General features: G+C 56.4%; 1 protein-coding gene across 1 annotated transcript; it reads left to right on the top strand.

Annotated features, from left to right (window-relative positions):
• Positions 1–64: 64 nt before the first annotated feature.
• On the top strand, positions 65–11,699 carry SPINDOC (spindlin interactor and repressor of chromatin binding). The gene is made up of 6 exons (XM_065883069.1): positions 65–191; positions 3,503–3,832; positions 3,911–4,057; positions 4,208–4,345; positions 4,500–4,700; positions 10,898–11,699. The coding sequence occupies exons 1-6, from the start codon at positions 65–67 to the stop codon at positions 11,107–11,109; spliced, it is 1,155 nt and encodes a 384-aa protein (XP_065739141.1). The 3' UTR covers positions 11,110–11,699.
• Positions 11,700–15,845: the final 4,146 nt, after the last annotated feature.

Consider the following 15,845-nt stretch of genomic DNA (forward strand, 5'->3'; position numbering starts at 1 on the left):
TTGCGCGCAGGCCTGCGCGCCAGTCCTCTGGCGTCCGGTCACCGAGAGCCCCCCCGGCCGCGCCATGGCCCTGAAGGCCGAGGGCGCCGCGCTCGACTGCTTCGAGGTGACCCTCAAATGCGAGGAAGGGGAGGACGACGAGGAGGCCATGGTGGTGGCCGTAATCCCGCGGCCCGAGCCGATGCTCAGAGGTGAGAATGGGAGGGGAATCCCACTTCCGCGTCACGGTCCGGGGCTCGGGCTTCCCCCCCACACCAGTCGGGGGTCCGGGTACCCCCTCCCGCACCTCCAGTCAGGGGCCCAAGCGCCCCCACTCCACTCCGGCCTGGTGCCCGGGCGCCCCCTTCCCCCTTCTGTCTGAGGTACTGGCGCTCTCTTGTTCCACCCCCAGCGGGGTTTGGAATCTCAGGCCTCCCCGAATTCCCCCTCCCCCGCCCAGGGTCTGGAGCCTTCGATCCACGCCCCGCGAGCTCCGGATCTTCCGGTGCCCGAGCGCCCCCTCGCCCGGGCCCAGCACGACGGCTTCGAGGTGACGCTGGCGGGTCCCACCCCTCCCCCTTCCCCCTTCTCCCCCCCCCCACCAATCGCGGAGGCAGAGACAGAGGCAGGCCCAGGGGCCAGGCCGTGTTCTCGGCCGAGGGCCGAGGGGCGGCAGGGCCTCCACGCCGGAGCTAGGGGCCCCGCACCTTGGTGTCCGGAGTGATTCGGTGGGTGGAGGCAGGCGCCGCTGCAGCCCGCCAAAAGGTGGATTTTAAGGGCTCTCCATGCAGAATGCTTTCCTACGCCCCCCTCACCATCCCCGGGCCTTGAGCTTGCATAAGCCGCAGGTGTCAGATTCTCGCGCTGCAAGGGTGAAAGGGGTTGCATAGGACACCTAGTTTTGGAAAAGGAGTGCTTGCTACGGGCGCCCTCAGACACTCTAGAAGGGGATTGGCCTCGGGAAGGGGTTTGAGGAGCAGTCTGGGAGCACTCGCTTTCCCCTCCTCCCTCACCGATTTCTCCAGTCCTCAGGATCTTGCAAACCCTAAGAAAACAAAGAGCCACCTTAGTGGAAGACACACTATTCATGAAAATGCAAAATCTTTTCATTCCTAGATACCCCGTCCCTCAGGGGAACAGTACCCAAAAGGTTGAGAGCAAGGCCATTCATTTAGCCTCAGCAGGACATGGTGATGTCTCCCTGCACTGCCTCTCCTTTTTGGAATCAAGAGTGCTATAAAATGAGGGAAATAAAGGCCACTACCCTTCTCAGAGCTTTCAATCCAAAAGAGAGGTTCTTTCTGTACTTCTGCTAATATTTCTCGAGTGTTCAGTGCCAGGCTGTCTCAGTTAACCCTCTCAACAACCCTGCGAGAGCATCCTCCTTCCCCAGAGAAGTGAATTCATTCAACAAGTATGTGGGGGCACCTCTTATATGTCAGGCACTGTTTTAGGCTAGGCATGCTAATAGCTATAAAGAAAGTCGAAACTCTCCTCTTCTGAAACATATATGTAGATACTAATGACCAAAGATAAATGAAGATAAATAAATGTATAGCATGTCAGGTGGTTCAGAGAACAGGAAATCAAAGTAAGGAGAAAAGAGTGAGGGTGTTTCATTTGGAATATCAGGTGGTCGGGAAAGCCTTCTCTAATAAGGTGAATTTTGAACACAGACCAAAGGAAGCGAGGGAGAGAACCCTGTAGATAATTGAGGTTAAGAATTTTCGGCAGAGAGAATAGTAAGGTCCTGAAGCAGAAGCTTCTTGAAAGATTTGGGGTGGGAAAGAAAAACAGACGAATTCAAGGTTTTGGGCCTGAGCGACTAGAAGGATGGACTTCCCATTTGCCGAGATGGAAAGACTGGAGTGCAGGCCTGTGGGAGATGGGGAGTTAAGGTTTGAACATGGCAAGTTTGAGAAGTTTATGACACATTCAAGCACAGATGTCAGATGGTAAGTAAGGCATGTGAATCTAAATTTCCTGGGAGAGTCTAGTTAGAGGTATAGACATGGGAGTTGTCAGCAGGCAGGCACTGGGATGAGACCACCAGAGGAAGGAGGTAGATAAAGATGGGGTCCCAGGACCGTTGTGGAATGCTCCAGTGATTCCAGTTTAGAGACTGAGTCATTCCTCATCAAACACTGTTGAATGCCACTACATGCCAGGCACTGTGCCGAGTGCTGGAGATACAGTTGTGAAGGATCAAAAATCCATGCTGTCTTGGACCTACAGTGCAGTCAGGAGACAAAGGGAACGAGTAGGAAATGAAGCAGTGAGGGGAACAGGGAGCTCAGGTGGGGCAGATGGCAGCTTTCTAAGGGACAGCAGACAAACCTTGGGTGAGAAGACGGCTCTGTTCCGGAGAAGGGACTGGCACGGGTGCCCGAAAAATAGCTCCAGTGAAGTAAGAGAAGAACCAATAGAAGGTGGTGCCCTGGAGTCCAAGGGACAAAAATCAAGATGGAAGAAGCTGTCTGTCAAAGGACAAAGTTGAAGAGCTGACTGCTGCGTTTAGCATTGGTGACCTTGACAAGAGCTGTTTTCGAGGAGTGGTGGGAAAGAAAGCCCAGCTGCAACCAAGGGATTCCTGCCCACAGTCACATTTGAGCGGGGTACAACCCAGCCTTGGAGCTAGACCTTCTGAGACCAAGCCGGTTCTCAGACCCATTTCAAATGCCACCTCTTCCAGGTAGTCCCCAGGTGTTAGGGTCTCCCATATTTGTCTTTCGCTCCATCTTTTCAGGTGGGAGGGAGGTGCAGCCACAAGGGATCAGAAACCCTGAGCTGCCAGGCTAACGTGGGTCTGAGCCTGCATCCTTTGCTGGGCTGAGAAGGGTTCCCATCCTGTCGGAGCTTGTGGTCCATGTGCACAGGGAACAGGTGCTGTGTCGACCAGTAGGGACAAGCTAGGTTACTGCCGCAAAGGCTTTGGGAGGGGAGGCTACTTCCGACAGGATGGGAGGCCTCTTGAAGGGACCTCAGCAAGTGGAGGAACAGGCATGGATGCCATTCACTGACCCGAGAAGGCTCATTGAGCGTCTCCTCTCCTACGTGCCAGGCCCTGCGGGGACAGTAAGATGACAAAATTTACCATTCTTGTCCTCAAGGAAGTGCTTCGCTGCCATGGCCTCGTAGTCGCATATGGATATAATCACCTGCCAGGGGTGGGAGGTCAGGAAGGCTTCCCAGGGCTGAGGTTTTGAGCAGGGCCATGAAGGAAGTAGAGGACTTTGCCAGACTGATGGGCTGCCAAGGCCGTAGACGTGCAGGAACGCAGTCTGTTGGAAATGCCTGTTGGACCTGTGGTCGGAGACTAGATTGAGGTAGCAGGATGCCGAGGCATGTAGGCTGTGTTTATCATGGCTAGTGCCTTGTGGGCTCCAGGGGAAGGGAGAAAGAGACTCTAGGTGGGAAAGTTCCTTCCCTACATATGCCACCAGGTTTGGGGAATCCTGTTCTCTGTATTGTTGGTTGTGGGCACCTTTACTGACAGTCCCCGCCCCCTCCTATCCCTCCGTAGTGGCCCAGCAGGAGAAGACCCCACCGCCGAGGCCCAGCCTGCTAGAGGCAGGCAGCGATGGCTGTGAGGAGCCCAGGCAGCAGGTGTCTTGGGAGCAGGAGTTCCTGGTGGGGAACAGCCCGGGAGGCAGCGGGCGGGCGCTGTGCATGGTGTGTGGGGCCGAGATCCAGGCCCCCTCGGCGGACACGGCACGCGCCCACATCCTGGAGCAGCACCCTCACACCCTGGACCTGAGCCCTTCCGAGAAGAGCAATATCCTGGAGGCCTGGAGTGAGGGGGTGGCGCTTTTGCAGGACTTCAGGGCTGAGCAGCCGTCCCCACCCCATTCAGGTAGCTGGGCTGGGGGAGGGGCGGAGGGGGAAGGAAAAGTCAGGACTCTTGTTGCTCACTGGCGTCTGCCCGCTTCAGACTCAGGCCAGGAGGTGGAAGTGGACCCAGACTCCGACCCGGACCCCGAAATGCCAGCAGAGATTGTCGTTCTCCTCGACTCCGAGGACAACCCCTCCCTCCCTAGAAGGAGCCGGCCCAGGGGACTCCGCCCTCTGGAGCTTCCTGGTCAGTCATCCCAAAGCCTCAGAGGCTGAGTTGGGGGGAGGGGAAGCATGGGCCCTGCCATCTGGGTGGAGAGAGGCTGCTGGGCAGGTACCTTCAGCAGCCCTGTGGTTACAGCAATCAGGCCTCTTAAAAAGGTCTTGTCTTTTGCAGCGGCCCCTGTCTCAGAGCCGGTAAGCAAGAAGCCACGTGGTCAGAGATGGAAGGAGCCCCCTGGGGAGGAGCCAGTCAGAAAGAAAAGAGGCAGACCCATGACCAAAACCCTGGACCTGGACCCGGACCCGGACCCAGGTGAAGGCGAGGAAGGTGTGGGCTCCAGGAGGAAAGCTAGGACCCTGGAGGGGGTGGGGGGATGCGTGGCAGAGGGCACCTGCACCTCAGCTGAGGCCATGGGCTCAGCCCTTGGGAGTCTGACCTCACAGTTCCATCCTGTCCTCCCTTCCAGATCCCCCCTCACCTGGCTCACCCACCGAGACTTTTGCGGCTCCCGCCGAGGTCCGACACTTCACCGACGGCAGCTTCCCCGCTGGCTTCGTCCTCCAGCTCTTCTCCCACACCCAGCTCAGGGCCTCAGACAGCAAGGACTCGCCCAAAGAGGGGAGAGTAGCAGAAGGAGGTCTTCTCCAGCCGGAAAGCCCCTCCCCAGGTGAGCTCGTGAGAGGGGCTGACAAGTGCGGGGTCAGGAAGGCCGCATCCCTGGGGTCTGGCCTCCACGAGGCTGCTTGGCTGGTGCTCCAGTCCCCTGGGAGAGGGGCCGAGGGCAGGTGGATTTAAATACAGCAGCCAGCCAGGGAGCTGAGTTTTTTTGCGAGCTCCTTGGGAGTGTCCTGGCTGGTTGGTAGGTTGGGTTAAGCCAGTACTCCCCAAAAGCCCGACACCCATCACCGCAGTTAAGGTTGATTCCAGCTGGAGCCTGAGGTGCCCACCTTGGCCCCGATGGACCAGGGGCCTAGATGGGACCGATAGCAGAATAGACGGGGCGAGCACTCAGCAGACACCTCAGCTCAGTTTACGTCTAATAATAGCAGTAAGCGCTTGTGTTTTTATCACGTTCTCCGATTTTAAGAAACTCATATGCAGCTCATCTGGCCCTTATAAAAGTATCTTTTCCAGATGGACCAACTGAGTCTCAGAGAACTGGTTCCTCCTCTACGGTCCTTGTATTCATTTCCTGAGACTGCTGTAACAAACTACCACAAACTTCGTGGCTTACAACAACACAGATACACTACTTTTTAGTCCCGGAGGTCAGAGGACTGGAACGGGTCTCACTGGGCTACAGTCAGGGTGTCAGCAGGGCTGGGTTCCTTTCTGGCTCCTAAAGGAGGAAGTCTTGCCTCTTCCAGCTTCTAGCAGCCGCCTGTATTCCTTGGCTTGTGCCCTCCTTCCATCTTCAAAGCAGGCCGTGGCCAGTGCAGTCTTTCTCAGGATGCCACTTTTGGGTCTGACTCTTCTGCCTTCTCCTTCCCCTTTAAAGACCCTTGCGGTTACACTGAGCCCACCCAGATCATCCAGATCTCTGTTTTATTTCAAAGTTGGCTGATTAACAATGTCAGTTCCATCTGTGGTCTTAATTCTCCCTTGCCGTGTAAGATACCGTATTCACAGGTCCTGGGGATTAGGACTTGAACGTCTTTGGGGGACCGGTATACTGCTGCCACAGTCACGTAACCTAGCAGTAGCAGAATTGAGATGAGGCTGGCCTGTGTTCCAGCAGGGCAGGGCTGAGCCTGGTTCCTCTCTCTCTTCGTCTCGCCGGGCCAGGCCCTGCTCGCAGCATCTCAGACGCAAAAAAATGGTTTTTCTTTTTTTTTCTTTCTTTTTTTTGGCTGTGTTGGATTGTCGTTGCTGTGCACGGGCTTTCTCTAGTTGTGGCGAGCGGGGGCTACTCTTCATTGCGGTGGCTTCTCTTGTTGCGGAGCACAGGCTCTAGGCGCGCGGGCTTCAGTAGTTGTGGCTCGCAGGCTCAGTAGTTGTGGCTCGTGGGCTCTAGAGCGCAGGCTCAGTAATTGTGGCACACAGGCCTAGTTGCTTCACCACGTGTGGGATCTTCCAGGACCAGGGCTCGAACACGCGTCCCCGGCATTGGCAGGCAGACTCTTAACCACTGTGCCACCAGGGAAGCCCAAGAAAGTGATTCTTGAAGGAGTGAATGTGTGACACAGAGAGTGCCTCGTCCCGCCTGCCTGAAATGGGCGTTTGGAGTTGGAGCCCTGAGAAAGATGGCACACGGGGTGCTGGAGGCTCCCCAGAGCAGGGCTCTCAAAAAGGAGGTGTACTTTTTGCCTAAAGAAAAAGGCAAACCTGTCACTTCAGCCCACATCACTCAGTGGTGACCACTGTCAAAAATTTGGCTTGCGTCCTTCAGACCTTTTACAGAGCTCTGTGTGCACGTCTCTGCACGTGTGCTTTCATCTATTTATTTTTTACCACTTTTTCTAGTCTGGAGGCAGGCCTCACCCCTGTGAGGTTGTAACTGTCTCAGGTTTCAGCTTGAGTCACCTTCCAGTCCTGCTTCCCCAGGACCGTGCTCTGCCTGGACTCGAGTGTTTCCCGGGCCCCCTCGTATTGTCAGTGGACCCCTGCTCTAAATGGCTGATCTCTTCCACTGGCTGACGAGTCTTCTGGTTTCATTCTTGAAAGTGGGGGCTTTATTTTGACCCCTGGGGTACCCTGTGCCCAAACCCCACCTGTGTGGAGTGACCAATAGGTGAGAAGGGCATCCTTGAGATCTCAGGTTTATTTGGGGTGAGTGGGCAAAGCCTGAGATTTGGGGTTCAGCAAGCTGATTGAATGATGTGAGAGGGATGGAGAGGGCCGAGAGGTGTTCCCGGCAGAGGCAGGGACCTGTGGAAGTTGGAGACAGTCCAGAACCTGCAGGAGGTACTAAGTGACACAGCAGCAAGTGTTCCGCAGCCCAGCTATGGGAAATGACAGGAGCGCCACAGCCTCTGTCCCCACGAAACTCACAGTCTGCCTAAGGGTACAAGTCAGCAAATGGAGAAGAGTGTGGTGCCCACGACGGTTCTGTGCAGAGCACAGGCTCCAGACCGGTAGTTTCAGGTTGGTTTGGGGTTTTAAGTACCCAAAGCTCAGATTTCTCAGAAACCTGTGAGGCTTCAACCAGAATGTCTCTACTTTGAGTTGTTTTATTTATTGAAACTCTCCAAAGATCTTATTTGAGTAAAGATCCTACCACTTTAAATCAAGGATGTAAAAGTTGGGGGGCGGGGAGTCACTGTGGTCAGGTCAGCTGACCTGATGGATATGTGTGTCAAGCAGTCAGGGACGACTTGCTGGACTTTCAGGGGCCTCCCAGGCTGAAGGCGGGGACCTGGCCAGGAGAGGAGGTGAGCCCTGAGGGCCCACTCGCACACAGTGGAAAAAAGCCTCCTGCTGGGGTGTGTGTGTGTGTGTGTGTGTGTGTGCGCGCGTGCAGATAGTGGAAAAAAGCCTCTGTCCTGCCGGGGTGGGGGGGGGAGTGTGTGGGGGTGTGTGTGTGTCAGCACCTAGAACAGGGCCTGTGTGTGTGTGTGTGTGTGTGAGTGTGAGAGAGAGAGAGAGAGAGAGAGAGAGAGAGCACCTAGAACAGGGCCTGGCACCAAGAAAGCCCTCAGGGAAGATTTTTTGACAGATGAGTGGATGGCGGCTGCCTTCACTTTTCATCCTGGTGGTGGCATTTCCAGAGTCTCTGCTCAGAGACAAGCCTTAGTGAGAAACGAGAGAAGTGGGCCGCAGCCACCCCCTGGAGAAGGTGTACACATTTACACACACATGCACAAGTGTGGAGGAAGGGGAGGGGAGGAAGCTGGGGAAGCAGAGCAGTTTGGGCCAGGAGAGAAGTCGGGGCGGTTCTGGGGTTGGGGTGCTGCAGCTTGTCCCGGGGACAGAGAAGTCCTCTTGGCTTGCTCTCTGATGGCCTGGGGCTCTGCTCATACACTGCTTCTGAAAGAACATCTCTCTACCGCACCTCAGGCCTCGCTCTCCTGAAACACCCCTCCCCACCACCCACCCCTTTGCCCTCCCTGCTATCAGGAAGAATTGGCACTTAATTCCAATGTACTGAGTTCTTTTAATGTATTTTTTCCTGAAATCCACAGGACCACCTTATAAAGGATTATTATGTCCACTTTACAGAAGAGGAAACTGAGCCTTGGGCAGGTGTGTTTCACCCATGCGGCTCCCCGCCTGCAATGAGGGCCAGGAATCAGTTCTCTGTCAGACCAGGAGCTGTTCTTTTCTCTGGGTCTTCCCCATCAGCCTACGCAAAACTGTTCTTTCTCCCTTCTTGACCCCTCATCCCATCGTAACCGCTGTCCCATTTATCCCCGAGCCTTTTCAGCAAAGCTGGAGAGCTCTTCCATACTGTCTCCAGGCTGTCTTCAGAAGCCGCTTGAGCCAAACGCATGCCCACCACCCTACACTAAAATGGCTTTTTTGGCAACATTGCCATTGACTTCCATAAAGTTAGATCTGGTGGTCAGTTCTCAGTCCTTATCTTTCCTGACCTGGCAAAAACAAGGAACCCCTCCCTCCCTCCCTCCCTCCCTCCCTCCCTCCCTCCCTCCTTCCCTCCCTCCTTCCCTCCTTCCTTCCTTCCTTCCTTCCTTCCTTCCTTCCTTCCTTCCTTCCCTCCCAGAGACCCTTTCTGCCCTTGGCCTCTCGGGCAACAGCACGCCTGGGTCGCACCTGCCTCTCTTGCTTGTTCTTTCCTAGCTCCCCAAGTGGGATCCTGTGGTTGTTTTTCTTCCCATTTCTGGAACATATGTTCCTTTGGGTCAGGATGTTTGCCTGTTTCATTTACTGTGATATCCCCAGTGCCCAGCACAGAATAGGTGCTGCTTCTGTATTTGGTGGATGAATGAATGACCCAACCGTGGGTCAGTGTCTGCACTCAACGCCCTGGGTGATCCCGTCCAGGCTCACAGCTTGAAGGACAGTTCCTGTGCTCACAGTCCCGCCTTTCTCCTCCACCCCGGACCTCTCCCTTCGGTTCCAGCCTCTCTCTTACCCGTATGATGTGTCTGATTGGTTGCCTAAAAGATCCCCCAAACTCGGAGTTTCTGACGGCGTTTCTGAACAGAACCCCCAGTCTCCTCCCCTCACCTCCAACCACTCTCTTCGCCCCCAGTCTTCCCTTACCCAGGAAGCTGGCAGCCCCGTTCTTCAGTTTGCTTGGACCAAACCCTCAGAGTCATCATCTTCTGTCTCTCTCAGACCCCACATCCGTCCATCAGCAAATCCTGTTAGCCCCACCTCCAAGATGCTCAGAATTGACCGCCCTGTCACTACCCCTACTGCTGCTACTTTCATCCAAGCTTCCTTAACAACCTTTGAACTTGTCTCCTAGCTTCTGAGCTTTGCCCTCTGTGGTCGGTCTCATACAGCAGCCAGAGCCCCTGTTGAAACGCAAGTGGGATCCTGGCACTGCTCTGCTCAGAGCTCTCCAGCACCGTCGCTGTCGCACTTCAGATAAAAGTCAGAGTCCTCGTGGAGACCAGTGGTCCTCAAACCAGGATCTTCACCTCTTCTGCCCACCAGGGCATCTGCATTTGCTCTTCCTCCCGTCAGGAATGCCGTTCCCCAGCTAGACACGCCGCTGACTCCTCGCTTCCTGTATGTTTTGCTCACGCATCAGCCCTGTGAGGCCCTCCCTGCTACCCCGTCCCCTTCCCTGGTGTACTTTACTTTGCTTCTGTCTGTATATATCACAGTGCATTCTTGCTTTGTTCATCCTGTTTATTGGCTCTCACCACTGGAATGTAAATTCCAGGAAGGCCACTTGGCCTGCTCCATGTTCTGGGGAACTGGCCTAGTGTTGGGTACAGTATAGTTGCCCAGGAAGTTATTGTTGAATTAAGGAGCCGGTGAGTAGGCTCCGCTTGCCCTCGAGGAGCTTAGAGTTTGTCAGGGAGACAAACCGGCTCGTGTGACTACAAAGCAGAACTTGTTCAGTCGCACGACCCAGTGGCAGCCATTGAGTCATTTTAAATCCCGGCAGACAGTACAGCAAAACTGTACCTGTTTTCTCTGCCAGATTTTAAATCATTGGGTCTCTAGAAACAGTGCAGAAGAAAACCACAAATAATACAGGCACCGCAACAGTTACAGTCACCATTTTCTGGCTTTGTTTTTTGACGTAACTTTTGCGTGTGCCCGTGCCAAACCGGACATTTTGGTACCTGAACAGTGGCTGTCAGCAGTTCACGTTCCCCTGTCTTAAGGCCTGGTTTTGTCCATTGCGAGTAGCTCCTCCACGCTGCTGAGTTGGACATCTGACCCCTGCGTGGTAGGTATTGACTCGGGAGATGAAGAGCCTGGTTGAGGTTCCAGAGCAGAGCTGAATGTTAACCCAGGACCCTCTGTCCAGTGCTCTCTCCTCCGCCCTGCATATTCACCTGGTTGCTCCTTTGTGGGCACAGTCATGTCTTTTTCTGCTTTGGGGTGTTCCCCACCCCACCACCTCTGCCCACACAAGGCAGAACCCATCAGGCTAGGGTGCCCAGTACGTCCTAGATGAAACGGAGTCAGCTGAAGGTAGTTGAGGGGAGCGGAGTACAGCACTAAGTGTCCATGTGCCAGAATACATGAGTGAGGAAGGCTGCGGAGGGCCTGCGCTGATGCCTGCGGAGGTGCGATGCCCTTGTGGTTGGTGCTGGTCCTTGGATGATCTAGGAGCACAGCCTCCCACTGTCCCCAGGCTTCTCCTCAGACCACAGGTCCTGGGCTATGGAATTGAAGGCCAGGAAATGGGGGTGTGGTTTACAGAGACCCTCGGGGGACATCCTCAAGGTGCGTTGTCTGGAGGGCCCTGACTCTCTCTCTGCTCCCATCCTTGCCCAGCTCCCCCTCCGGGGCTTCGTGGGACGCTGGATCTCCAGGTTATCCGCGTGCGGCTGGAGGAGCCCCCGGCAGTCAGCCTCCTGCAAGACTGGTCCAAGCATCCCCAGGGCACCAAGGGTGTGGGAGCAGGTGACAGCCCAGAATGGCCCGCGGTTCTGTCGGAATCCAGCACCACTGTCGGGGGGCAGCCGGAGGCAGGGAGTGGCCTGTAGGTTCTTGCTTTTCAGGGCGGGGAGAGGAGGCATTGTCACCCTTCGGCTTATCACTCAGACCTGCCCAGCTCGGCCACCTGATGGAGAGAGTAAAACCAGGTGCCAAGGCAGGATGGAGGAGAGGAAGGTGGGCAGCATCCGCTATGACTCGGGGACGCTGGAAAATGTCTCCCCGAGTGAGGCGTGAGGCCAGGCCCTGAGGGGGACCGGGTGCCGAGGGCTGTCGTGCGGTAGGGCATTGGGCCTTTGGAGAACACTCACCCGATCCTTTTGCTGACCCAGACCTCTCTGTCCCCCTGACCTCCTCCCACCTTCTCAGCCCCCCACCATTCTCCCTTGGCACAGTGCCTTACGCAAGAGGTGGTCGTGACGGTGTTGAACTGAGTCCCACTACCTCGGGGGATGCCTCTCCTCCCCCACCCGTTTCGGCTCCTAAACCAGGAGGCCTCCATTACCTCTTCTTCCTGCTCCATCCCTGCAGGTGGCTGAAGTAGCCTACCTGGGGGCTCCGTCACTCACACTCTCCTCTTCACCCCTTTTCCTGTTGTATATATCTCCTTTGTTGACAATAAATTATTTTTTTTTATTAAGAGAGTTCCGTCTGGGCCGTCATTGGGGGAAGGGGTTTGCTAGCAGGATATCCGGCCTCCTGGAGCGACCTTGAGGAGGGCTAAGAGGTGGTCCTGGGTGTGAGCCAGAAAGCTGCTGCCCCAGAGGCTGGAACAGGGTCAGGGCAGGCTTTGTTGGGCCAGCAGACCGAGGCCGAGTCAGTTAGCAGGGCACCTCGCCCCCTCCCCTTACCCGTGCCCTCCAAGTGGGGTCAGAAACACCTTTAACATGTACCTTCTGACTCACTTGGTAAGCCTCTGTCTGTCCAAGACAGGCCACACTGGGGGGCCCAGGGGAGGAGCTGAGACTTAACATGACCTTTACAAAGTGCCCTGGCTGTGCCCAGTGTGCAGGGGAAGAGAAGCCTCCCCTCCCCCTGCCCCAGGAAAGGAAGGCAGGCGGTGGGGTCCTGAATGCCCCCAACCTTTCAGCGCTGAACGCTCAGCCTCATGGTCTGCCCGTCCTCTCCTCGGCTTAATTACACCAAGCCTTTGGCTGGTTTTCCTGTTCCCCAGACCCGGAGGTGGGTCCACTTGGATCTCTTCACCAGATTCCTAACCCCTTATTCTCCTAAATTAACCGTCACCAACCAAATCTGTGTAGGGTTGTGTTTTTCCTCTTTGGTGAAGGGGGCTCTCCAGAGAGGCACAGAGGGCTCTCAGATCCCAAACTTCACTGTCCCGTTCAGAATCCGGGGGTGAGTGGGATAAATAGGGCCATCCACCCTCTGCACCTGGACTGCTGATGGATCCCGTGCGGCCGGGGAGGGGTGGGGCAGAGGCAGGGCTCACAGGGCAGCTGTTCCTGTGTGACACCAACCCCATCAGGTTTTGAGACTGACCAGAGAGCAGGTCCCTAAATAAGGAAGGGTGTGGGCTTGAGCGCGCTGTGCTGTGTGCCTGTCTGAGCTGGTGTCACCCGCGGGCTCAACCAGGTGTGAGTGATCTCAGCGTGGTTGACCCGTGGGAAGTGGTCCTTTCTCCCCATCTGACGAGCTCGGGAGAAAGCCCAGGGACATCTGGGGCCCTCTTCCAGGGGAGACCAGAAGATTTGCGGTGTGGTGGGGGGAAGAGGGCAAGGATTCAGGACCCCTCGTGTCGAGGGCGGCCGCACCAGCGCGTGATGTCGGGGCCGTAGAACTACCCTGTATCTCTACCACCATTTCTGCAAATTGGCAAAACTTGTATCCTTCCTAATGGGAAGAAATAAGTAATGCTGAAAGTTTGGCTCTGAAACACAGACTATGAATTGTCACAGGTGGTCGCTGTCCGTCCTTTCAATCGTGTGACTGTGCTGTGATTTATGCCAATGTGCTTTTAAAACAATGTGGCTGTGTCGCTGGGTGTTGACAGTTGGGAGAACTTACATAAAAGCTCATTGTGCAATTGTGAAGCTAAATGTACCTTCGCGGCTGTTAATTATGATTGAAGGTTTGGCCCTCTAGACTGTGAGCTCCTTCCGGGCAAGGGCTGGATTGCATTGACTTCATTTTCCTAGCGCCCTGCATAGGGTCTGGTGCATAGTAGGTGCTTAATAAATGTTTGTCTGCTGACATCTTGGTGCGTATTCCTATGCGACGTTTTTGCAGTGCAGGCCGGTCCCTGCAGTGTGGTCCTCTGCATGAGGTGGCTGCCATTGTGACTGCTGGTGACGTGGTTGTTCCATGGCTTATGCCCCACATCCTGGGTGGCAGGGATCTGCCCAGCCTTGGCCAGGACCCCAGGGACTCTGTGAGCATGTGTGGCTGGGAGCTGCCTGTGGGCACCTCTGGGCTTCCAGGGAGAGGTGGAGAGAGTGGAGCCCGGGGAGTGGCTCCACCCAGAGTGCAGAAGGGAGTTTCTGAACGTAGGTGAAGGATTGCTTGGGGTCCGCCACCTGGGCCAGAGCCACAGTCCTAGAGCCTGTGACACCAAGAAAGCCTCCTTTGCAAATATCAGCGACCCGAGTGGCTGATGGTGGTGACGTTCTCCAGGTGTGATGCTGGAGTCCAGCCACGACCAGGTGAAGGAGCTGGGGAAAAGGATGCCGCCGCCCGACCTCTGAGCCGTACCCCCACCCCTAGTCCCCAGTACTCCTTTGTGCTCTGAAGGCGGCCACCTGCCACCCTTCACAACTGCCCTCCTTGGGGTCCAGTCAGGGAGCTCTTTTTGGAGACCAGTAACAGCCCTGAGGGCAAAGGCAGTCTGAGACCAGGGAAGAAGAAGCCCCTTCCCTCCTTGAAGAGAAACTGCAGTGTGTACGGCCGTGGTTGGAAAGCGGGGAGCACGGTTGGAAAAGGGGGAGGGTCACCGGCTGGGCCCCCGTGCAGCGCCCAGTCCCGTCACTGCTCTGGTCCGGACTCCACGGCTCCTCCAACCCGCTCTCCCTTTCCGGGGCCCCCCCCACCCCATTCCTCACACACACAGCCAGGCTGCAGAGCGGCTGGAATGAGACTGCCTTCACGGTGTGAAGTCCTGCACACCCCTGAGGTGTGGAGGAGGCTGGGGGCTGGGGTGCGAGAGCGTCTCTGAGGGGATTGCAGCCTCTGCGTCTGTCCCCACGGAGGGTCTTTCGGGAAGGGGGCACCCAGCTGACCTCCCCAAGGCAGGACGGAGGTAAGGTGACTCCACAGCACACCAGTGTGTCTGTTTCCCACCTTCCTGGAACCAGGTGCCTTCATATCACCGAATCTGGCCAGTCCCTTTCTTCCCTCGAGCAAATAGCCTCACTCCGTGGACACAGTACACCACGAGAAAGGAAGAGAAAGGAAACAGAGCCACCTTTTTGGCCTCCCTAACACCAACAGCAAAGCCTCAGTTCTCAGGCCCCGCATCTAGGAGGCCCGGGGAAGCAGGGGCGGGGACAAGCACCCTGCAGGGTCAGCTTGCACAGCCGTGGATGAAGGCCCCTGGGCAGCCACGGTGCTGGGAACTGTGGGGTGCAGACAGGACACCTGCCCTGGCCTCCACTGTGGGTCACCCGACCTTGTGCCCATGATACAGGTGAGGAAACCGAGGCACCTTGAGCTGCATGTGGTACCTTGCCTGCCATCCCAGAGCGGCTAAAGGAGCAGGACCTGGCTGAGCCCAGGTCTGTCTGCCTGCAGAGCTGTTGTCTCCGGCACGCCATGGCCTGCTTGTGCTTTAGGAAGACCCTGGCACACCTTCCCTCCAGAGCCTGGGGACCCACGGTGGGTTCAGGGCTTGGGGCGGGAGTGGACGCAGGTGGGAGTCAGGAAGCTCGTTGGAGACAACAAGTGGTCACACCTCCTTTGCTCAGGAGCACAGGTGCCCAGTGCCCCTGCCTTGCCAACTTCCAGAGCCCTCCAGGGCCTGGCCCCTGCTGGGATCATGCCCTGTGCCTGGCAGTACCCACTGGAGGGGCTCACAGCAATGTGGAGGGGTGCTCATCACACCTGTCTCAGGTGACGATGTCTGGGAACCAAGCTGAGGGTTTTGAGGGTGTTGGGAGCCCTGTCCCTCACATGCCTTTCTCCTGAAAGGCTCCTGGGCCCCTGGTGGGTCCCGCCTGCTGGCCCTGGCCTCCCTCAGGGACCTCTGACCCTGGCTCAGGCTGGACTTGGTATTTGGAGGCTACAAAAGCAGTGCCAGGTGCGATGACGTCCACATGAGCTCGGGCTGCCCTAGGGGACGGGGCAGAGGGAAGGGCTTCTTTCCAGACCCTGCCCTGTCCCTTCCACTCCCTCTCCTTGACCCAACCACTCGCCCACCATGGCACCCACATCTTCCTGGGTGAGCAGTTGGCCTCAGAGAGACTAATCCATGGCCCTCCAAGGTTAAGATCACTGTGCTGTTCAAAGCTCAGGCTCAAGGGGCCACGCAGACCCGGGCTCACAGCTGCCAGCTGGATGAGAGGCATTCACGGTTCAGGTGTTTTGAATATAGCTGTGAACAAGAGAGAGAGCACCCCGGCTCTCCCCACACCCCCATTCCAGGGGAGGCAGACGGCAAACTAGGGGCTTCTCAGTGTGTCCAGCGGGGAAGAGTACTGGGCGTGACGGAAGGGCACTATTCATTATCTTTTCTTTTCTTTCTCTTTTGATCATGGACTTTTTTTTCCCACACTGCGCGACTTGTGAGATCTTAGTTCCCCGACCAGGGATCAAACCCCCGGGCCCTCGGCAGTAG

The sequence above is a fragment of the Phocoena phocoena genome, chromosome 8, assembly GCF_963924675.1.
Source record: "Phocoena phocoena chromosome 8, mPhoPho1.1, whole genome shotgun sequence".
Lineage (NCBI taxonomy): Eukaryota > Metazoa > Chordata > Mammalia > Artiodactyla > Phocoenidae > Phocoena > Phocoena phocoena.

Coding starts and splice junctions, on each gene's coding strand:
- SPINDOC (XM_065883069.1), top strand. CDS start 65: ATGGCCCTGAAGGCCGAGGGCGCCGCGCTCGACTGCTTCGAGGTGACC. Junction 3,833..3,910: donor GCCGTCCCCACCCCATTCAG/GTAGCTGGGCTG, acceptor TGCCCGCTTCAG/ACTCAGGCCAGGAGGTGGAA. Junction 4,701..10,897: donor GCCGGAAAGCCCCTCCCCAG/GTGAGCTCGTGA, acceptor ATCCTTGCCCAG/CTCCCCCTCCGGGGCTTCGT.